This window comes from Diachasmimorpha longicaudata, chromosome 5 (assembly GCF_034640455.1).
Source record: "Diachasmimorpha longicaudata isolate KC_UGA_2023 chromosome 5, iyDiaLong2, whole genome shotgun sequence".
Lineage (NCBI taxonomy): Eukaryota > Metazoa > Arthropoda > Insecta > Hymenoptera > Braconidae > Diachasmimorpha > Diachasmimorpha longicaudata.
This window is the reverse complement of record NC_087229.1, coordinates 6007667-6028822: the sequence shown is the minus strand read 5'-3', so window position 1 is coordinate 6028822 and position 21156 is coordinate 6007667. Positions and strand designations below refer to the sequence as shown.

Sequence of the window (21156 nt, the reverse complement as noted above, 5' to 3'; positions counted from 1 at the left end):
ATCGTCAACCTTCATTTCCTCATCATGCAGTCCATGAAGTAATTACTATTTGTTTATGCCCTGATGGCTGGGCGCAGTCGATGAGTTCATTACCTCTCGTGCAAAAGGTTTTGGGTTCCAAAACCCGCCAGATAGAATGGTCCAATTTAAAGTCGTGGTCAGCATCAAACTGTTTCTCTCTAATTTTAATTCCCTCCGGTGCGGGGTCAACGTGCTTTGCTCGATTAGAAACGAGTTTTCGGCCCCAGTGACATAAAATGCCTTTTTGTCACAAAAAGTGCTTTTTCATTACTTATAAACGAAAGAACATTTCGTTTATTAGTAAACGAAAAATGTCATAGTTCGACGTGCGACGAGGTGTTTTAACTCGTGCGATTGCCAGCCATCGGCTTCGCCTCGGGCCGCCAACTTCACACGTCGTCGGCCCGTCGCAATAGTATCGAAAATACTATTTTAAACGGCGAGAAGTGAGCAGCGTTCGTCGAAAGTGACTCCTCCTTGGGATAAAACATTCTTCTGACAAATGTCATGTGATTTGTCATCAGTGCGAAAGTCGGAAAATAATTTTCTCACCGTTTAAGGCAGTAGTTAATCAAAGTGCTCAATCGTCTGCACATGACTTTCATATTCTACTTCCAATAATTTTCCAAGCCTTCATCGGACAAGCTCGCATTCAATTCGTCATTTTTTTTTTCATTTTAATCAACAGTTTAATGTTCTCGAATTGCGTACGTGTCGTGCTTATTGGGTGCACATGACACAGAACAGTAGAAAATTCATTGGGTTGTGGATGCTGGGTTGAACGGTGTGGTGGGTTACAAACAGAGCTGTCAGACGCCGAGTCAGAGTTCGAACGTCGACAGCATTGCATCCATGTAAACGTGAGATAGAAGTAGTTCACTGTGGGAGGTTAATGAATCTCCGTGCTCCGCGTTGCTAATCAACTCGGAGGATACGTCCTGACGAGTCAGAAGTTGTCCTTGATTACTTACTCCCGGCTCTAAACGAAGGTGGAACAAAATGAGTCGGTGGAAAATTCCAGGATTCATGGGATGTCGCCTTTTATAATTCCGTAGCGCTTGCTGGATTACAAATGCATCACCAACTTTTAGTGGAATAGTTTGGTAAACCTTCACATTTGGCTTTCGAGAATCCATCAATTATGAGATGCATGGAAAATGTACAAGTGCATCTATTTGCATACTTTGGTTCACTCCCCTTTCGATTTATAAAATATTCCGTAACTTTGTAATTAAAATACCGAGTGAATAATTGCAAAAAAGCCCATACCTTTCATAATGTGGATTAGTGATGCTTCAAGTTTGATGCGAGACATAACTTGAGTGTGTTCGGTATGTGGAGGGAAATTGCTGAGAAAAATTCTGGTACTCACAGGGGAAAAAAGGCGTAAAGTCATGTCAAGGACAAAATTGCAAGCGCTGGAAATTGAAATTTTATTGGCTTAACGCTCAAATTCCCCCAAACTTCAGTGAATATTGGCCTGGCCACATATCATTAATTACAAAATTTATTACCAAATTTACGGTATTCATAGGAATCTTTATTTGTGAGTAAAACATATCCCAGTATTCCAGGATGTTGCACCTGGATTTGAGTGCCCGGCACAGTAATTTTTCACTGACCTTTCTCTCGGTGTAGTTGTTCAAAAGAACCTTCAGAATAGCTCGGACTCTCACCCTTCCTCCATTCCGATAAATCCTTGAATTATTTATTCGTCTGAGCCGGCTCATTGAATTAAAAATAAATACTCCCCACCATAAACGCTTCGATTTCTTTTCCTTAGCAAATTAAGTTTTCTGAAAGCGAATGACCCGACAAAATTGATGGTATCCGCTCAACTCCATCCCTCGCACTTCGAAAGTCCAGGTATCATTTCTTATTCGGCTCAATTCAGTTCAACAACTGGTTCGTTGGAAGGCCAATAACGTAGTAAGGGAACGCTTTCCGGATATCCATCATCTCTCAACCGATTCCTGGGGAGTAATAAGGAAGATGATCGATAGCAATTAGTTATATCTCACCGGGCACCCTACGAAGATGCCCGGCATACCAGCATGCAAATTCCGGCCTGTGTAATTATCGCTGTGACTGGACTAATGTTTTGCCCATCAGAGGCAAATTTTTCCAATTAAATTCAATAAGAACTGAATCATTTATTTGCATTAGTAAGACTTATCTTATCTGTCGACTTGAAGTTATACCGAGAGAGTCATTTCGTGTAGAAAAATTTGTCTATCGCAGATCTTTCATTTATCTACAAAAGAACCATCGAAAGATCTCTTGGAAAGAAAAGATTTCTAAAATATTTTTCTCAGCCAGATTCAGAACATCTTAAAAAAAAATTATTGTCCTCCGAAAATCTTCCAAAGAATCTATTTGAGTCAGTAACGAGGTCTTCCCAAATACTTTCGCTGATTCTGCTGGAGAATTCTGGAACTCCTTCGAAAATTAGCTGAATTTTCCCACGCGGGATATCTTGAACGTCTCTGCGCTTATTTTAATCGCAAAAAGAATTTGATGAGACATCGCAATTTGGGCAAAATTACATGTTGAACATATCCGCTTTATATAACAGATATATGCTAAATAGTTCCGATAGTACTTAGGTCCATACATATAACTGACATATATCTGATGTATCGGATTTTCTGTTCGAAAATACGCCATATATAAGCGTATCTCTAAGTGATACGTACTTCTGTATATATACATCTTGTCCATGTGTGTACGATCGAGATGTTCGTCGTGTGGGCATATAACGTAAACCGCAATTTGTTTCGATATCCCCGGTGCAAACATTCCATTATCCTCGCATTATTGGTAAAAGCTGTATTTCGAATTATTATCAAATACTAATTACACACTAACGAATATTTTTGTGGCTCGCGAGTAATTGAAAATAAACTACCACTTTAGTTAATTAATAACATATGCGATAAGCATAAATTTATCTACTCTAAACACAAATATTCAATCAGACAACTGGTATTTGGTCTGGGGGGAATTGGAATTTGTATTGATTCTGTGGACGAAACCCAACTATGAAAATATTTGCTTTAGTCAGTGCTGATGAACATATGGATTCGGAAGTTCGCGAGCACTCGGATGTATTTAAACTCCAAACATGCATTAATGAAATTAAATTATATTAATAACAAAAATGCCCTCCAGACCAATGAAAATGTATTCAATCACCTTCATCTGAGTCACCCAATGCAATTAAAAGATAGTTGATATTTGATAGCATTGCTAATGAAATTTCAATATCAATGTGACTTGCTTCAATAAAAAGAAGAGCAGAAACCACATGTCAAAATATTTCAAAATTTTAAATGACCGTATAATAACACAAAATAGCACATGTATAATACGCACATTTGATCCCATAATATTAAAAATGGAACGGACACGTATTAAATAATTAAATCTAATCGCTAGGGATTCCGCGACACAATTCAATTGGAATTCTATCTATATCTAATTATAGTACAGATACTATGAATTATTGAATGGAAATACGTCAATAGTCTTCGATTTGAAAACCGTTAGTTATTCAGAACCTCGTTCACAAGTCAAGACATTTGGGAAAACCTGGAACCGTTTTTTATTTTATTCTTCCAAAACACACACGCGTGTATTTCAAACATTGATATCTGTGAACCCTTATACATGAAGATGAACTTCCAATAGTAACATGGCTTATTCAGTTGACAAATACTAGTGATGGGAAATTCTATTGATTTTTCCTTAAAATAGAAAATCAACGAAGCAGATGATCACTTACTCACTACTTAAAAACCTCTCTCTCTCTCCCTCCTTGGCTCCATACAAATCGAATGATGGATTGAACGTTTAATTATTCACGTCCTGGAATAATTGTCTGTTTTGACACAATCACCTGAATTAAGCTGCCGAAGAGCAATGCTCAGCAATTACGAGCTTCACCTTCATCGAAGGCAACTTCTGACTCAGATCCGGATTAGCACCTTTGTGAATGCGATCTGACAGACGGTTAGCTGATTCTCCATTGGGTAGACAGTAGACAGGAAACAGTGCGCTCTTGACACGAGTTGGTAATGTTCGTGGGGGGCAGGTGGGTAGGGGTCTGAGAGAGAAGCATGTCTTACCATCAGTAGAGATGATCCTAGTTTTAACAATTGGATTGTATTTTCTCTTATCTCCCATACCCGGTGTGACGGATGATTGCCACTTTCCTTGATGGGTAGTACGGCCCGCTTCACGATCACTCAAGACATTATTAAATCGCGGTTTGTCAAGGGGGAGGGATTTCTCCAATTCGCGAAGGTCCATGGATGTCGATTGGCATTCCTTGACTGGGAGAACGTAGAGAGAGGTAAAGTCCTGTGGTTTTGAGCTCAAACGATTGCGAGGAGTCAATAAGTCGTTTGATGGCTCACTATCGAAGTTCCCGCAGAGGCCACGAACTGAGTCGCGGTATTTTTCGTCAACCTAAGAACAAGATATAGACAATATCAACGCCCGTTGTAAGAAGTAATTAATTAAAATTGACCCGAAATAGTTGTTCACGGTGGGCCGAGACTCCACCACAACCTCAGGGTAATGTGAAATACTAATTAGGTGAGATATTTTGTCAAATTCAATAACTCAGGGTGCTGCTAACGATGCGCCCAAATTTCATGATATGTGAGAGGATTATCGGGTTACTATCACATCACCAATTGACTAATCATTAATTATTGCGACACTGTGAAAACATGACCTCTTTACGTCGTGATCACCCTATCGCATTTATAATTATAAATTGTGGTGCTGTTTGAGATATTGAGATGGTGTTTCCTCGATTTATCAATGAATTCTCTACTGTGAAGTTGGAAGCAGAATAGTATGGGTTCATGATAATTGCAACCCCTCATACTGCCAGAGAATGCTATCATAGAATAATTCATCTGATGACTAAGAAGAATTTATAATTTTTCAACGAATTCCTAATTTTCAATATTATGATCCATTTCCTCGACATTCATCGAGGCTCGGAGAAAGAGAAAAGTCCATTAGCATCTCACCTTAATTTGGGCGCGATGTCCATCGAACGTGATTTTGAGGCCATACTTCTTACTCTTGACACGTACAGCCTCGTCGGACAATTTAATAATTTCAAGCTCATCCTCTTCTCCTTCCTTATCGAAGTAAACGCCGCTGGATAGATCAATTAATTTACGGTTCAATTTGACCTCGACTTCTGAGTTGGGTTTGCTTAATTGAATCTCCTCATGTCCCAGAGACAAAGAAATCTGTCGTTTCAAATTATCCGATTCATCTTTGCGAATAGTAATGCTAGCTTGCTTGTCCGATTGAATAGCGGGCTTGGAACCGCTCGGGTCCTTCTCGGGAACTGATGTCATCGCTATATACCAGCACTGATTCATGTTCAGGGGATATTCAGTGCCGTCGAAGGTGATTATGAAATCTTTCTCGAGCACGCACACACCTGGAGATTACGAAAAACAAAATTATAATCATGCGAATCACCAGAAGAATATCAGATTTTGAAAAATACAACGAAATGAAGGACAGCACCAGACATATTAATTAATAATCATAGAACATGATTACATACATGTTTATGAGACTGGCATAGTGTGCGCTAATGGAGGAATAACCAACCAGTTTAACGCACTTGTGCATTAACACTCAAGACGAACTGAAGGACAGTTAACACTCTGGTTAGGATGTCCTGTCGTTACCTCTCAGGGTACAAGATATTTCCTATCATAACTATGCCGTTGATGTTATTAACTGACAAGCTAAGGACTTACCATCAGGAGATGCAAGTCTCTGGGTAGATGTTCGCCTTCCGATTGCTTTAATGTTCCTGTCGTCGTAAGTTTCCTCACTCTGAGCAGACAATAATGGAATCATCGATCGAGGCAGTTGCTTGGTGTGTTTATAATTCAGATTCATAATCGGAGCTTTGAAGTCAAACCGAGCTTCCTTAGTAGCAGGCTCGACATCAAAGTCAAGTCTAACGGATGCCTCGTTCTGAGAAGTTGAAGCACTATTGTCATTACCTAAGAATTTACTCGGAACATTATTGTTGGATCGACCCATCTGCCTGGTGTTCTTGGGATGATTACTCCATTGATCGTCCATAGTATCATTGGCTTCATATACAATGAAACTACCTTTGTCCATAAAAGTTGTAGGTAATCCCCAATTCATGAAGGTATTTTTGTCTTTTTCTATGATCTCCCGGAGCTCAAGGCTCTGCCACTGCCGGCCATGTAAAGCACTTATTCTTCCTGATTTACAAGCGGTTCCAACGCTTATTCTGATATCAACATTTCTCTCTAGGTCCTCCCCCTTAATTTCGTTGGCTTCAAAGGGCGGTAGGTGAGGGTTCAATCCGTGCACCGTAGCACAAGCCTCAAAAGGTGTAGACGGATAACCAACGTTATCACTGCGAACATAAACAAGTGCTTTGAACTTCCCGTCAACTTTACTTTTCGCAACAGCAATTGTCATGAGGTAATTCTTAGTCTCAGTTCCTGGTAATTCAAGGGCCATGTCGATAGCTGCAGCATCAGCACATGGAAGGTCTTTAAGTGCTTGCAGCATCATTTCTTTCATTCTCGATGAACTACCTGACGTTTTATCCGAGGGTTCATACACCTCTGGCTTTGAAGACCAATCAGTAGAGCGTTGGAGTGATTGGCTGTTGGTTTTCATGCTCTTCAACATTGTGTCCCAGCTAATTATAATATCAATTTCTTGCTTACTTGAGGGATTAGGAACGTTGAAAATCTCAATCTTGTAGTACTTGATGTCTTTTCGTGCCAGGGGAAACAAGATGTGTTCCAATTGCATCTCTGGATGGATGGTATCCAAAATAGAAGGAGTGGCATCACGTTTAGATTCTATAATTTTGAAGAGCAATCCGTTTGATTTCTTTCCAACGATCCTTGAAGACTCTTTAACACCCTCGTTCATTTCTAACTTATCGGTATTATATGCAGAGGCAATCGGTGTAAGGTCTGCAACGTCACTGCGAGAGGTGAAGGGAATAATGTCGCAGTGAAATAATTTCGATTGTATATTTTTGTTCACGGGGGATATCTCAAAGCGAATCTGTTTCTTAGAGATATCATAGGCAGTCTTCACACTCACTGGTAGGTACAGTTGAAGATTTTTATCAATTGCAGTGACATATTCCTGACCTTCAAAGGGTGTTACGAAACCGAAACGAGATTGTACTTTCTGGGCGAAGAGAACATGCATGTCTAGGGTAGTATTTATGGCCTGGACACCAATATTGGAGTATTGGGTTGTGTCTGGGTTGATGATTGCCTTGGCTGTTCCGGAAAATTTGCGGAGACGAGGGATCTGAAAGTCGAAGGTGAAAGGCAGACCTGTGGCGGTGGGTAAACCAACCGTCACCTCGTAGTTCTGGAGACTCATCAGGTGAAAATTTTTCCCACGTTTCAAGGAGGCAATAGCTTTGTTAATATATTCTGAAACAATTCATCATCAGGATTCATTAATCAGAAAACATCTTGCGTTAGCTCATTTGTCCTGTGATAGACTTGATATTTACCGTCAGGAATGGGGCTGAGCATATCCTCACCGATCATAAAGTAAGAACTACGGTATGTATCCCGTGATAAGTAGTAGAATTCGAATTTATCTCTCTTCTTGGGCTGAATGCCCAGCATCTCGACTATTGCCTCAGAGGCAGTTTCTGCTTTACCTGTATAAACCTGATCTTTCCTCTTTCTGAACACATTGTTCAACAGGGACTGCAGAATTTTGTAGAAATCCTTGACACTAGAAACCATTATACCAGTTTCATCTGTAGGTGCTTTGAAATCCCCATAAAGGGTATTAAAGCTGGTGTATACTCCTTGAGGCATAGCCCCGTCCTCACCATAGATCCAACCAAGCTCCGCAAAGTAATGGATATTGAGGTCTTTGAGGTAATCATCTATAATGTGACCTGCTGAGTACTCATCTCCATAATTCTCAGGTGTCAAGAATGCTTGAGCCATGCGTGCATTGCGAGCCAACTCCTGGTACGCTAGTTGGTCTAGGTTTGCAGCGTTTTCAATGAAGGATTTAACGATTGAGTTTACATGCTTACTAACATCATAGTTGGTGAAATGGGCTATACGTTGAAGCATTGCCAGATTAGGTTGAGCCTTCAACAGCAAGTAAACGGCCAGAGCACGAACTTTGAAAGATTCTCGAGTGTTTTGATAAATTCTGATGAAAAAAAAAAAACAGAATACACAACCAAAAATTCATTATCGATTATTCATTTTGTCTACTTGGGAGACCCGTTATATTTACCTGTACGCGAGACCTTGAACAACCTCAGGGTTATAAGTAATCAATCTATCCATGGCAATGAGCATCATTTGTCTTTGATGAACGGTGGATGGCTTACTCCCTTCCAAATAGGACCCAAAAAATGAAATAATGCTGGGATGGGCCACGTTTCCAATAGCTCGGATGTATGCTGTTGCACGAGGAGTATCTTCCTCTATCCCCTGTGCCAACTTCTGGACCAGGTACGGCAAGTAATCACGAAGTAGAGCATTATCTGTACTCGGAATAAAATTTCCAAAAGTGTAAACCGGGAAACGATTATGAGCAATGCGGCCGTTGACTTGTGTATAACGTATCAATTCGGTGAATGCAAGAATCGCACTGGTGGAGATGGCATCGTTCTTCAAACCTTCTCGAATCGGCGCTCCCTTTGAAATAAAACCAATACATAAATAATTCGATGAGTATCAAAATCATTGTCATATCCTGAGATTTCGAATTACTCACCTGATTGTTCATCCTCTCCGACTCTAGGTCGACAGCCAATTTCTGCAAAGATAAACATTCATCATCAGTTTCGATAATTGAAGCATCTTCTTGATTGTGCGAAAGTACTTACGAAGAAAGCGTTGATGTATTCGGGTGTAGGTTCTTTAGCAGCTTTGCAAAGTGTCGACAAAACGTTCACTATCTCAAGTCCATCAAGTCTATTCTCTTTAATCATTTCAGTCACCAGGAGAAGAGCAGGACCAGTGCCAGTACTGGCTATGGCATCTCTGAACGCCTTCCAAGCATTGCTAATGGCTCTCTTTCCTTGGTCATCTTCATCAAGGTTCTTGGTAGGTTCATAAAGCTCTTCCTGAATCTCTCTAAGTTGCCGAATACTCATGGTCCTCAAAACGGCGATGAGGGAAGTGAATTTCTCCAGAGTTTGCTCCTGGAGGATGGTGTCCGGAGTCTCCACATCGCGACCAATTTCACTAGCAAGTCTCTTGGCCATGTTAATCAGCGCCTTACTGTCAGAACCTCCCACGACCTTTCCTTTGTTGCCGATGAAGAAAGGAAGTATCGGATACTGGGGAGGCTCGTTTAATGTTGGTTTGGGCTGCAAATGAAGCACATTGTTTTCTAACTCTTCAGAAGCACTGGAGTCATCAAAGTGCCCTTTGTGTGGCTTCTCCTCATTGTAGTTATCGTCGTCAGGTTCGGGACTTTTCCAACTGCGGCTCCTTGTTGGCTCTCCTGGGCTACGATCTTCTCCTTCTGGAGAGAACGGGCGCTCGTAGGTATAAACAAGATTTCCAACTGATTCAGAGTTGAACGGAGGGAGCCAGGGGCGGCTCGTCGGACGCACTAAAGAAAGAGTCAAATTCACTTTGCTTGCAACAACTCCAGTCTTACGGTCATGGAGATTTGGACTTAATATGATTTTCTCAGTAGTCACTGATGAGTGGACAGTGAAAGCCTTGAGGTTACCGGTTAGTATTACCTCACTGATCGATGATTTCTGTAAATTATGAGCAAATATATCAAAAATTAATTCAGTCCCAATAGATATTTTGGAAAAAAATGTAATCTAGAGGCACTTACAAACAAGAAATTTCCATCTTTTGCACTACCAGGTTCGAAATCAAGAAGTCCTGGAATTCCAAAGTGCACGGCAACTCGTTCTTCACATTTCACATAATCCTTAGTCTTCATAATCTCATATATTTCACCCTCTGATCTAAACTGTTTACCAGGTAGATGATGAAATTGGTCTACCTGTGCTTCAGAAAGGGTATTGATATCATATAGCACTTCACAATTACCTCCAACAGAGTCTTCCATGGTTTTAAACATAGCATTAGAGCTTTTATCGTCGGAAGGAGGTAGATTACTCCTTGATGGTATCATATTATCACCCTGAGTGTCAATCTGCAGTTGACTAATAGTACTCTTGTGAAGGTTAACTTCCCAAGTGGAAACATTCTTGGAGAAGATCAACTCTTTGATGATTCCATTCTCCATCTTGATCGCGAAGGGTTTCCCAGAAGTGATTAAGGGCTGGCGCTTCTGAACGCTTTCAGGGATGTCCGAGTCCCAACCCTTGGGAAGGTGGGCATGAATTGAAGCGATTTCAACCTTTGAAAGCTTTGCAAGGAGTGTCCCCTCATTCTGAGGTTGAATTTTCAGGACTCCTCGTAGCAAGACTCCAGTGTACTGATCCGAAACTTTTGGAAGGCCACCAAAAGTTCTGCTCTCTACGATGTAGTGATACTCGTTCTCGGTGTTCCAGGCATAATTGTGATCAGCAGTAGCCACTCCGACTAGATAAATAAAACAATCACAACGACATCCACTTTCTCTAATACGGTAATAAGACAAAGGATCCTACGACCGATTCCTCTGCATCGAGGGTAGTGAACGAAAAGCTTCTTCAAATAGATACATTTTTTATCGGGCTTTTTGCGAAGGGATCTGCGAAGGGATTCCCTTCAACTGTTCAGGTGTTTATATCACTTTCTTTTAACAAACTCAAGGACTAGTCCAGCAATTCGGCTGTATGACTTCATTCAAATATTCCATACGATATAATTACTTACCAAGGAGTAAAGCCACTATTGATAGGAACATATTGATAGCCTCAATGTAGTAACTAAAATGTTTCATTTTGATCAATTTCACAATATTTAAACTCATTCAATGTGCCGGCTCAGCACGATCTTTGTGAACTCCCGGGGCACCGATGTACATCGTCATCCACAGACTGTCCTACATGTGAGATTGTATTTTTATAACCTCTGACACACTCCAATAACAAAGTTAACATGTTTCCATCGCAGATAAACATTAAGACCTTTAATCCCATGGAGTCCCTCAGGATGTGAAGTCATCACTTCCGTCATTGCAGCTTCATTCACTCATGAAGAGCAAAGTTTGTTGTGACGATAGTATTCCACGTGCCGATATTTCGTCATGCGTCATATTCCATACCATTCTCATTAGCAGAGTTGAAAACGGAATTATCAGGACTATGAAAATAAATCCATTTTCCAGAACACAGCCAAAGGCTTTTTCCGAGCTTAAAGGGGTTGCATTCCGAGACCTTTTCCACTGCACTATTCCAACCCTCTCCAGTTAGCTTTTTTTAGATATATTTGTTAGGTTTTTCGTGCTCGCAGAAGGGATTCGGAGGGAGCTATTAGTAGTGAGAGGTGGCCCGAAGAGTTTCCTTGAATTAATGTAATTTTTTTGCTAGTTTGTCGCAGTTAGTTAAACGGAGGTCGATGGTGCTGAGGGCGTTCTGATTCGCAGGATAGTTAGTGGATTCAAAGGGAGGAAATAGCTGAATGTGTTTATTCCTCGATTTGTTGATAATAGGAACACCTCACTTACGAACATTTATACATGGAGTCCAATTGAAAACTTTTTATGATCACAATGAATCGCGAAATTCTGGAACTTCTGATTCGTCATATCATCGCTTTCTGGTGTACCATGTGAACGTGCACTTGATCTTGTTAAGAATAATTTTCAAAGTCGCGATCCCCACAATGAAAGCACAAACCGACTTCTTCTTTTTTGTTAATGTTAAATATTAGATAGGTTGTATCCGCCGGGAACACATATAATTATAATGCTCGTGTATCTACATGTGAATTAGAATATATTAATAGAAAGTTTATCATTGGATTTCAACGACTATTTAATACATCTGATTACAAAGAGCTGACGACTTTGATTCGCTTTGAAATCCAATTTGAGTCTGATGAGCGGAGACTCAATCATCTCATTAATAATGTGTTGGTTGTTTATAATTTGCGATTGGTCAGCATAATCCAAGTATGCTGGGAAGTGCTGTGTGTCCTGTATGTCCACATATTCAATAATCAGGCTGTTGATGAGACCTGAGCAAACCGGAATATAATGTGAATAGTGGGCTAAAAGGCCATGGGTAAATTTCGTGAAATAAAAACACAAACCGACTTTTTCTTTTTTGTTAATGTTACCTATTAGATGGGGTGCGTGTAAAGTAAAAATTATTGTAGAGAGAAATTTTATCATTTTATTCAATCAATGATTTTGGTTTAAAGTTTCATCTCAGTCCAGTGATAATTAATAACTACAATAATATTTATAGATTCACAGATCTTCACTTATGAATAATAATAGAATTTTAGTTACATATAACCCATCAACAATAATCATTCAATCTGGCTTTATACAATTCTCGCAATTTGATATTGAAGAGTAAATGTTTCATAATTTGCAAATATACAGGGAAAAGGAAATTGCCCAACTTATTGATCATTGAGCTATATAGATTGGATTGATGAATAAATTAGTTCCATCGTATTCGAAGGGTTAATTTCCTCAGTTCGCTCGAATCGCCACTGGAGTTGCTTCCTTTGCTTTCTCAGATGCATCGATGTCCACTGTTGTGATGACGGCCTTCAATATTGTGTCCGGAATCTAGAAAATCCAAAATATAAAATAGCACAGTTTCGATTCAGCACAGGCCGAACGAAAATTTTCAAACCAACATAAATTGAATGGTAATCATTTCAGTCAGAAAAATGATCTTGGCCGTGTGACACCTATTGATCATCCCAACGTCTCCAAAAATAAATATCACATGCTACGATTACGAACCTCTTCTGTGTCAACTTCCACCTCCTGCAAAACTTCATCCAACACTGACACGAAGTGATCAACATTTTCGTTTGTGAAGACCATTGGTGGCTTGAGCTTGAGAATATTATTGTCCGGTCCGTCAGAACTGATCAAGATCTTTTCATCTCTCATCCTGGACACTACGTGCTTGGTCTCAGCAATGGCCGGTGTCCTAATCTTTCTATCCCTGACTAACTCAATTCCCACGAAGAGGCCAACTCCCCTGACATCTCCGATTATTCTCCTTCTCTGCTTCAATTTCAAAAGTTCCTTTAACAAATGTTGGCCCACCTTGGCTGCATTCTCCCGTAGTCCTTGACGCTCAATGACCTCCATAACGGCATTTGCAATTGCACACGATACGGGATTGCCTCCGTACTATAAAAATACAGATAAAAATAAAACTTACAATTTTTCGTCTAAAATTTTTTACCACTTTCCGTCCTTTATCTGAAGTAACGTTAAGTGTTCCTCATATTTTTACAGCCTAATAAAAAAAAAGTGGCGAAACAACTTTCCACTTTTTATGATGAGCGAACGATTTTTATAGAGCTGCATAAAGGCAACTTGTGCACCATGAAGTATTTCTCATTCGCCCTGTTCAGGGTTATATCCAGTGAGTGTGATAATCTACCGGCTTTAGAAACCATTAACGGCGTCGTAAAAGCCGTCTTTCAAGGGCTGAATGTAGGTGGGATATCAGTGAATGTGGTAATCCTGGAAGGCAACCGTTGTTCCGTTGTTGTGTGAGGGATTTTCATCTTTCGTTGTGTTATAACTTGATGGATATGGATACAACTCAATGGTAACATATTTGATGGAGATTATAAATTGTTGGAAAGTGATAGGTGTGTCAACGTGTCTTGTGCCGGGGAAAATTAGGGGAGATATGTACACGGAGAGAACCCTCGTAGAAATTCGGACGATTATGTGGGATTGAAGGCTGCGGCAAGATTCGAACCGCAAACGCGCAGCGGAGTACGACATTTGGCTCGCCAACATACACCGCGGCGAGCCCACCCCGGGGTCTCTTGATTCGTCGTATTAAATTCTAATTATTTATGATGCAGAGCTTTAAGTGGTTTGAGTGAAGTTTTGCAGTAAAGATTATAAATCAATGCGAAGTGGCACAACGAGATAAGTTGACTTATCCCTTAGTCAAGTTTTTTGGCAATATCTCCTATTTTTGAAGAGATAGCGGAATTTCTGTAATTACCATTATTATCGAACTCAACTAGTCCTACAAAAAAGGTTATAATCAAAATGTTTCTATCTCCTCTAGATTCCGAGATATTCATTAAACAGTGGTCAATAGTCGACAGTGATTTATCTCGTCTTACGCACTTTTCTAGGGAAAACTTTTCGAAAAAGATTCTAAATGGAAGAATAGAAATAGCAAAACAGATTTAATTGGGTAAATCGAGTGTTATGGAATCCCCCAGGATTACGTAAAAGTTTCGTCATTTTTTAAGGATTTTTCCCTCGGTGTACTTCGTACTTGCAACTTGCGAGCTCAAAATTAAACTTGTATCGGATGCCCCCTTGGAGACCCTCCAACTTTCACATGAAACATTTTTTTCATTTAACCCTCTGTTCGCAGTTACTCAACTGCGCTGTTTTAACTAGGTCACCCTGTATATACCTCCACCATCCAGAAATTTGAATTTATTTGTGTAATGGAGGGTAGGCGGTGGATGAGGAGTTCTAAAAAATGGGAAATTCATCGGATGTGAAGAAGACTCACCTTCAACTCTCGGTCCATCATACAAATTGGACATATCGCGAGATTAAAAATATCTTCGAGTCAATGGATATTTTTAAGTAATTATAATTATACAGTTTGGCTATTTGGAGGTAATAATGAAATGTGGACTCACGGTGTTGAAATATTCAAGTCCTGTCTGTTTAAAACTGTCGGCTATTGCTTGCGTTGTTATGACAGCGGCAACTGGATGGCCATTGCCCATTGGCTTACCGATGGTTACAATGTCCGGGATTACATCCTCACCGTAAAGTTGAAAGGCCCACATGTGACTACCGACTCTTCCGAATCCCACCTGCACCTCATCCGCAATGCATACTCCCCCAGCTTCACGTACGTGTCTACAATAATACGAATACGAATATTCAGAAACGAATTTTCTTTTGATTGTAGATATCTATATATCTTTCCCCAAATAGTTGATGAAATTAAGTAAATAGATGTTGGAACTCATCCAACAATATGCTCCGTATTGATGCACCATCAATTCTGCTACTAATTAGAGTTCGTCGAGTGCGAAAATTCTCCAAAGTCGAATAAACATTTATTTTCAACACATGTCAGAATAAAAACCGAAAAATTCCCCCATCTTGAAGCGGAGTGTCACTGAATAACTATCTAAACATTGCCAAAAATTGTCACGTACCTATAAACATTCCTATAATAACTCTCAGGCGGTAGAATCTGTCCACCAACGGACATGAGACTCTCGGAGATGAAAGCACGAATTTTCTTCCCCTGTGATCTGACATCATCGCAAATCCTCTTCACGTCCTCAGCGTACTTCTCACCAAGATCCTCATTCGGATAGTCTGAATCACGATATTTTCCCCGGTAGACGTCTGGACAAGGTGCCTTCACGAAAAAAAGTGACAAGAATTGTTACCGAAAAAAAAAACTAAATTTAACCACTGGGAGAACTGGATTTGGGCACGTGCTGAGGGTGGAAAAAGGTCAGGCTTCAGTTTCAAAAAATTGTGAATGTTGGACTAGAATCGTTTAAATTCTCACCACGTGCACCCAGTCCTTCTTGCCATTTTTCAGCTGATTAAACTTGTAAGGCGATATGTCGATAAGTGAGCTCAGATGTCCATGGTAAGCACTAAAAACAGATAAAAATAATGTGATTACTTTCTTCGGCAATTAATCCCGCAATTATTTTCAAACTATAGTATTCGCTCCATGGATTTAACAATGGCCTTGGACGATTTCACCCTGACCCTGAAAATTCCAAGCTACTAATCTACTTCCCTCTGAAAAATCAACATTCAAAGCACTAATTAAATAGGAAATTACTTCTCAAATATCATAGGGTAACCTGGCCAATGGGTAGACACCGACTAGAAAATATTTTCAAATTCGTTTAGTATTTCGCGAAAAATATAACACCATTAGATAACTATTAGTTAACTATTGGAGAATCGAGGTAATACTTATGAAGCTTCATTCAGACGTTCCCTTTGGAGGTGACCGTGTGATCTTTATCAAACCGTAAAATGTACTTAGCAACTCGGAATATTTGAAACGATTATGAAATTTCCATTCGGAATCATTCCAATCATTCAAATAGTCAAACAATCAACAAAGAATCCACAAACGCAAGAAATATATTTTCTTGGGCCATGTTTGGTTTTTCTTATCAATAACGTCTCACGTACGTCGTCTCGTGTCACCTAAAACGACAAGACTATTATGGTGACCGATTAATCCTTGGGATGATTGCTATTGTTTTTTAGATGCTGTTGAGTAGAATTCAGGGATCTCTTTAGATGTTGTTAGCTGTAAACAGGCAAAAAACGTTTTAGTGGATTAGTATTGTTCCACGTACTAATAACTAATCATCTGGAATTTTCACACAAAGGGTCACAGCATTCACTAATAAGTCAACTGTAAAAAATTTGATATATGTAATTTTTTTGTTTTGGAATTTTTTTTTAAATAGGTCATCCACATAAAATGGTCATGTTGACTAGGAAAATGCAAATAATTTTTTACAGTATCTTTCCGTTCATCCCCGCCACGAAAAAAGACACGATGAATAATCATAAGGATCAGACTAATCAACAAATAATGATTCAAGAATCGATTTATATAAAATATTGCCTTCCTTTATCATTTAAAAAATCCCAACTCGTTGAAAGCGATTGGAATTTTTTTTCGTAATGATTGCATTAAAAAAATACTGTTATCGGGATTACTTACTGATCCAGAACGATGGTATCTTGATTTCCAGTGTGAGCTTCAGCAAGACGCAAAGCAAGATCATTTGCCTCACTTCCAGAATTGACGAGGTAGCACACGGACAGGGGCTCTGGCAACAAAGAAGTCAGTTTCCGAGCACAAATGACTAGATTGTCGTGTAAAAATCGATTGTTGGTGTACAACAAGGCCATTTGTTCCTGTCCAGCTCTGACGACATCCGGATGGCAATGGCCAACTGTAAAATGATGAAGAATGTGTGGAAAATAAACTCGAGAGACGACGGTAATCGATTGAAGCCAGTGACGGTATTGATCTCAATAGAAGGTAGTAGGACATATTTTGGAAAAAAACATTAATTAGACCTCTCTCCCCTATTGTTGAGTGACATTACAATTCTAAAAAGTCGATTCCAGGTGATGCGGTAATTTCAGTTATTTTTAAATGATTTTATGACAGACTGGTGCTCTCATTTCGCGGAGTAGCCCCTCGACAAATTGGTAGATCGGCAAAATTAATGATGACAAAGCTTTAAGTCGGTATCAAAAATATCATTCACTTTATTTAATAAAAATTCCACGATTGATTGATTGCCATACGCCTCTCAATCCCTAATTTATCACTGTTATCGCAAAATTAGTGGATATTATTTGCTCTGGTTTCGTTTGAACAGATAAAATTTATCTTGAAAATTTCCATGCTACTTTATCACTCTGGGAAAATGTGAATAATCGGTATCGGTATTTTCCATTGACTAATCACTCCTAGTTATCATTGTTCTTTCTCCCAGGGTCATCGTTCAATCCTTCATTTTATTATAACATCAATGCAATGTTGTAACACAGACGAAAATAGATTGGGCACTTGTATGACTAATGATTTTGAGATTTGCTAATCGATTATATTATTACCATGTGCTACGTTGTTGATGCAGTCGAGATACCGCTCACCCCTCTCATCGTACATATACTGCGCATTAGCGCGAACTATTTTGAGAGGATTGGATTTGTAGAAAAGTTTGCACGATTGTCTGTAACAAAGATTAGATCCATGATAAAAAAATTCTTAAGTGTGATTTGGAAATATTTGAAATGATGCACAGAAAATAATTAGAGAAAAATTGCAGCAGTAGCACAATCAAATCGAAGGAAACGATTTTGGACTTTTATACTTTTGATCGGAATTTCCGGGTTAAAATTACAATTACGTCACTTCAGTTTTCGATAAATTTAACAGCAAAAACGAATGTTTAATTATCACTCATTTTCGCGACTTTTATCAAACACTAAAACCGTTTGAATAAACTGAAAATATTACTCAGCGGGGTTCGGTGTCTGAAACATGTCAACAAAAACTGCGCAGTCAGGCATTCATTTTTTCCATGTGTTTATAAAAAAAGTTATTACCACCCGCTTCTCTGTATTCAAAAAGTCATTATAATACCATATTTAGTGACTTAACAATCAATGAAGCAAAAATTCATTTCATATAGTAAATTATAGGAGTTAAGAAATCACGTACGAGTCATAATTCTCAACTTCATATCTTTCAACACTCGAGAATATATGTCAATTGTAACAGCACGTGCTCTACCCAAAACCCCCCCACTCCTAATCCTTTCTCCATTTCTCTGCCCGTTTCACCCAGAAAATGGAACGAGAATGGGTAAGATGGGCTGTGTCCAACCCACCTCTGAATTATCGTCCACATACATATATATATATATGAGAATTTTATCAAATTCGCGTCGCAGTATCTCGATGATATGCTAATTTGCGGGTTAGATCGTATTTGAAAGGGCTCTCCTCCTGTCCCTGTCGTCCCGTGTTATCGAAATGACCCCGCCAACATTGTGCGTGATAAATCTCAACCCGTGGTTACATATTATCTGGATATGGGTGGATTTAATTTAACACAATTGGATGATATTAGTTTCACCTCTGGACAATAAACAATTGGCTTTATCCGGTGAATATTTCATCAGAATTTCATAAATACCCGGGGGTTGGTTGATCATTAATTATCAGGGACAAACATATGATTAAAGTTATTTTTTAATTGAATTCCGTTATCTATTTTCCGGAATATAGGGGCTCATTTGTGGGAAGTTTGATGGTTTAATTTAAACAGAATAATAATTGTTTTCAAATTGCGATACTTACCCAATGTGACGTTCCCGGAGTTTTATTGTGTCATTTTTTGACATTTGCTCCAGAGTTTCGACCCGCAACGCTGTTATCGTCGGTGTCATCTTTGAAAAACTAGACTAAAAACATTTGCGTCAGTATTTTTTTCTCATATTAACTTCAATGCCAATTGTCATATTAATAAGAAATCAATCTAAAAAATCCAGTGTCCAATTCAAAATCTTTTTTCATTGATTTTTTGTTATTCCATCCAATCCAAAATCTTTTTTTATGATTTTTAAAATTTTTATCACACATAATGCATTACAAATAAAAGAAATGGAAAAAAATTAAAGAGACGTTGTACCTGAACTCAGCCGGGTCGTCACGGTTTCTCGATTGCCGAATGCAGCCGTCAGCTGAGTGCCACGACCTACTACGTGTGACGTCATATATAGCGCGTAAGTTGGCGGGAAAAAATTGGATAGGTGCGCGCGCAATAGCTAGTAATTCTCCCGCCACATAGATTACGAGAAAAAAATGAAACTGATTAGTAAGATCATGAGTACATCTACCTTTGTTCCTTGAATTATCGATAAAGATCAGTCACATTTAGCACTTTGGGATTTTTGTCCGAGTGTTAGTGAAGCCATTTCAACGTATCCTATAACTATTTGTATTTAAGAAACTTTGACAGGCCATTCATCACGAAATTTGTAACTCAGTATCATATTTTAATATTCGATATTTGAATTTTTAATAAAGGATTTTATCACTCGCTTATTCTAACAATAGATATATTGCACAATCACATTTACATTCACTTATGATCATTCTCAGCATATTAATGAGGAAATAAAGTTGCAATGATTAGAATTAGGATCACAAATAGTTTTGTTATCGGACGGACGAGGGTCACTGGAAGATTGGCTGTCACGTGGAGGAGGCTCGTACCACATGTGATCACTTCACCATTTACACTCTCCCGTCTCCCTCATTGATGCCCGAATAACCAGAATGATAAAACCTATTTACTATGGTAACACGTGCAGGAAGTTGGGGGGATATTGTTCTACATATTGAACAATCGGAATAAAAATAATGAAATGAAAAAAATACGCGTATACATTAACAACTTATAATCTATCTACAAAACACTCAAAATAGTTAAACTGCTATTAGTCAATGTTATCATTAAAATTTGAATCCAAGTGGCCGATAATTTTACCATTAATCGACCTCACAACTTGACTAAAAAATTATTTATTTTTGCAGTCTGATGTGTTTTAAGTTAATTCCATTCTTATGAGTAAATGCATACATTTAATTATATATTTAGAGAAATTGAACATGATTCTATCTTAATGAATGAATTTCATTCATGCGAATGGGAATCCAGTGGTGAAAAATTGTGGTACTCTAGCGTTTTAAATGAAAAAAAATTATTTCATTCATTCATTTTAAAAAAATTATTTCATTCTAATGATTCGATGAATGTTCAAAACCCATGTGGTTAATAATCATCACCAGACTCAGTACTAGAATCATTAAGTACCACATGTGGAGTATTTTTTTTCCATCTGGGTAAGAAGGTTCCATCGATTGGAGCCAAAATATTAATCCGCAGTCGGTAGGATTCGAACCTACGCTCCCAGAGGGAATCTGATTTCTAGTCAGACGCCTTAACCACTCGGCCACGACTGCTTATTTTTTGTTATTGACTCAGTGGTGCACAAGCACTAGAGAAATCAAGGCGAGAAAAAGGCGTGTAACCAGAGCGAGGATGGAGTTGCCGTGCGCTCGACCCTCTCACTTATCAGTTGTCGATACTCATGAGCTGATTATCATATAAAAATCATCGAAAACAATTTTAATAATAATCTGACTGATGCCAATGGCACTGATCAACGTAGAAAAAAGAATCCAACGTTGTAATCAACGATTAAACAAAAAATGGTAAAATATTTGCGGTGATTAGATTGCTCATTTTGATTATAATTTTTCCTTAGGCGTTTGGCGAGGGGGAACCTGGCTAAATCATCATGGGAAATCTATCAACGGAAAAAGTTCCATTACCTCCAGAATCAA

The 21156-nt window shown here is 38.9% G+C and overlaps 2 protein-coding genes and 1 non-coding gene across 5 annotated transcripts; all 3 read right to left on the bottom strand.

The window, feature by feature from the left end:
* Positions 1-1435: 1435 nt before the first annotated feature.
* LOC135162707 (vitellogenin-like) lies at positions 1436-11342 on the bottom strand. Of its 2 annotated transcripts, XM_064121463.1 has the most exons (10): positions 11165-11342; positions 10911-11079; positions 9916-10634; positions 8945-9832; positions 8833-8874; positions 8347-8753; positions 7595-8259; positions 5820-7511; positions 5067-5491; positions 1436-4491 (listed from the first exon to the last, which is right to left on the bottom strand). In XM_064121463.1, the coding sequence occupies exons 2-10, from the start codon at positions 11005-11007 to the stop codon at positions 3925-3927; spliced, it is 5502 nt and encodes a 1833-aa protein (XP_063977533.1). In that variant the 5' UTR covers positions 11008-11079; positions 11165-11342; the 3' UTR covers positions 1436-3924. The 2 variants fall into 2 exon arrangements, with proteins under 2 accessions (XP_063977533.1, XP_063977532.1); XM_064121462.1 differs by having other exon boundaries at positions 10911-11342.
* A 1005-nt stretch (positions 11343-12347) lies between these two features.
* Positions 12348-19888, bottom strand: LOC135162712 (alanine--glyoxylate aminotransferase 2-like). Of its 2 annotated transcripts, none has more exons than XM_064121470.1 (9): positions 19436-19888; positions 19105-19203; positions 17854-17972; positions 16946-17180; positions 15755-15845; positions 15390-15598; positions 14859-15084; positions 12961-13359; positions 12348-12780 (listed from the first exon to the last, which is right to left on the bottom strand). In XM_064121470.1, the coding sequence occupies exons 2-9, from the start codon at positions 19191-19193 to the stop codon at positions 12682-12684; spliced, it is 1467 nt and encodes a 488-aa protein (XP_063977540.1). In that variant the 5' UTR covers positions 19194-19203; positions 19436-19888; the 3' UTR covers positions 12348-12681. The 2 variants fall into 2 exon arrangements, with proteins under 2 accessions (XP_063977540.1, XP_063977539.1); XM_064121469.1 differs by having other exon boundaries at positions 19105-19208; positions 19436-19886.
* Positions 19889-20690: 802 nt separating this feature from the next.
* Trnas-aga (transfer RNA serine (anticodon AGA)) lies at positions 20691-20772 on the bottom strand. Its single transcript has one exon. It is a non-coding gene; the product is annotated as a tRNA-Ser (tRNA).
* Between the last annotated feature and the right edge of the window lie 384 nt (positions 20773-21156).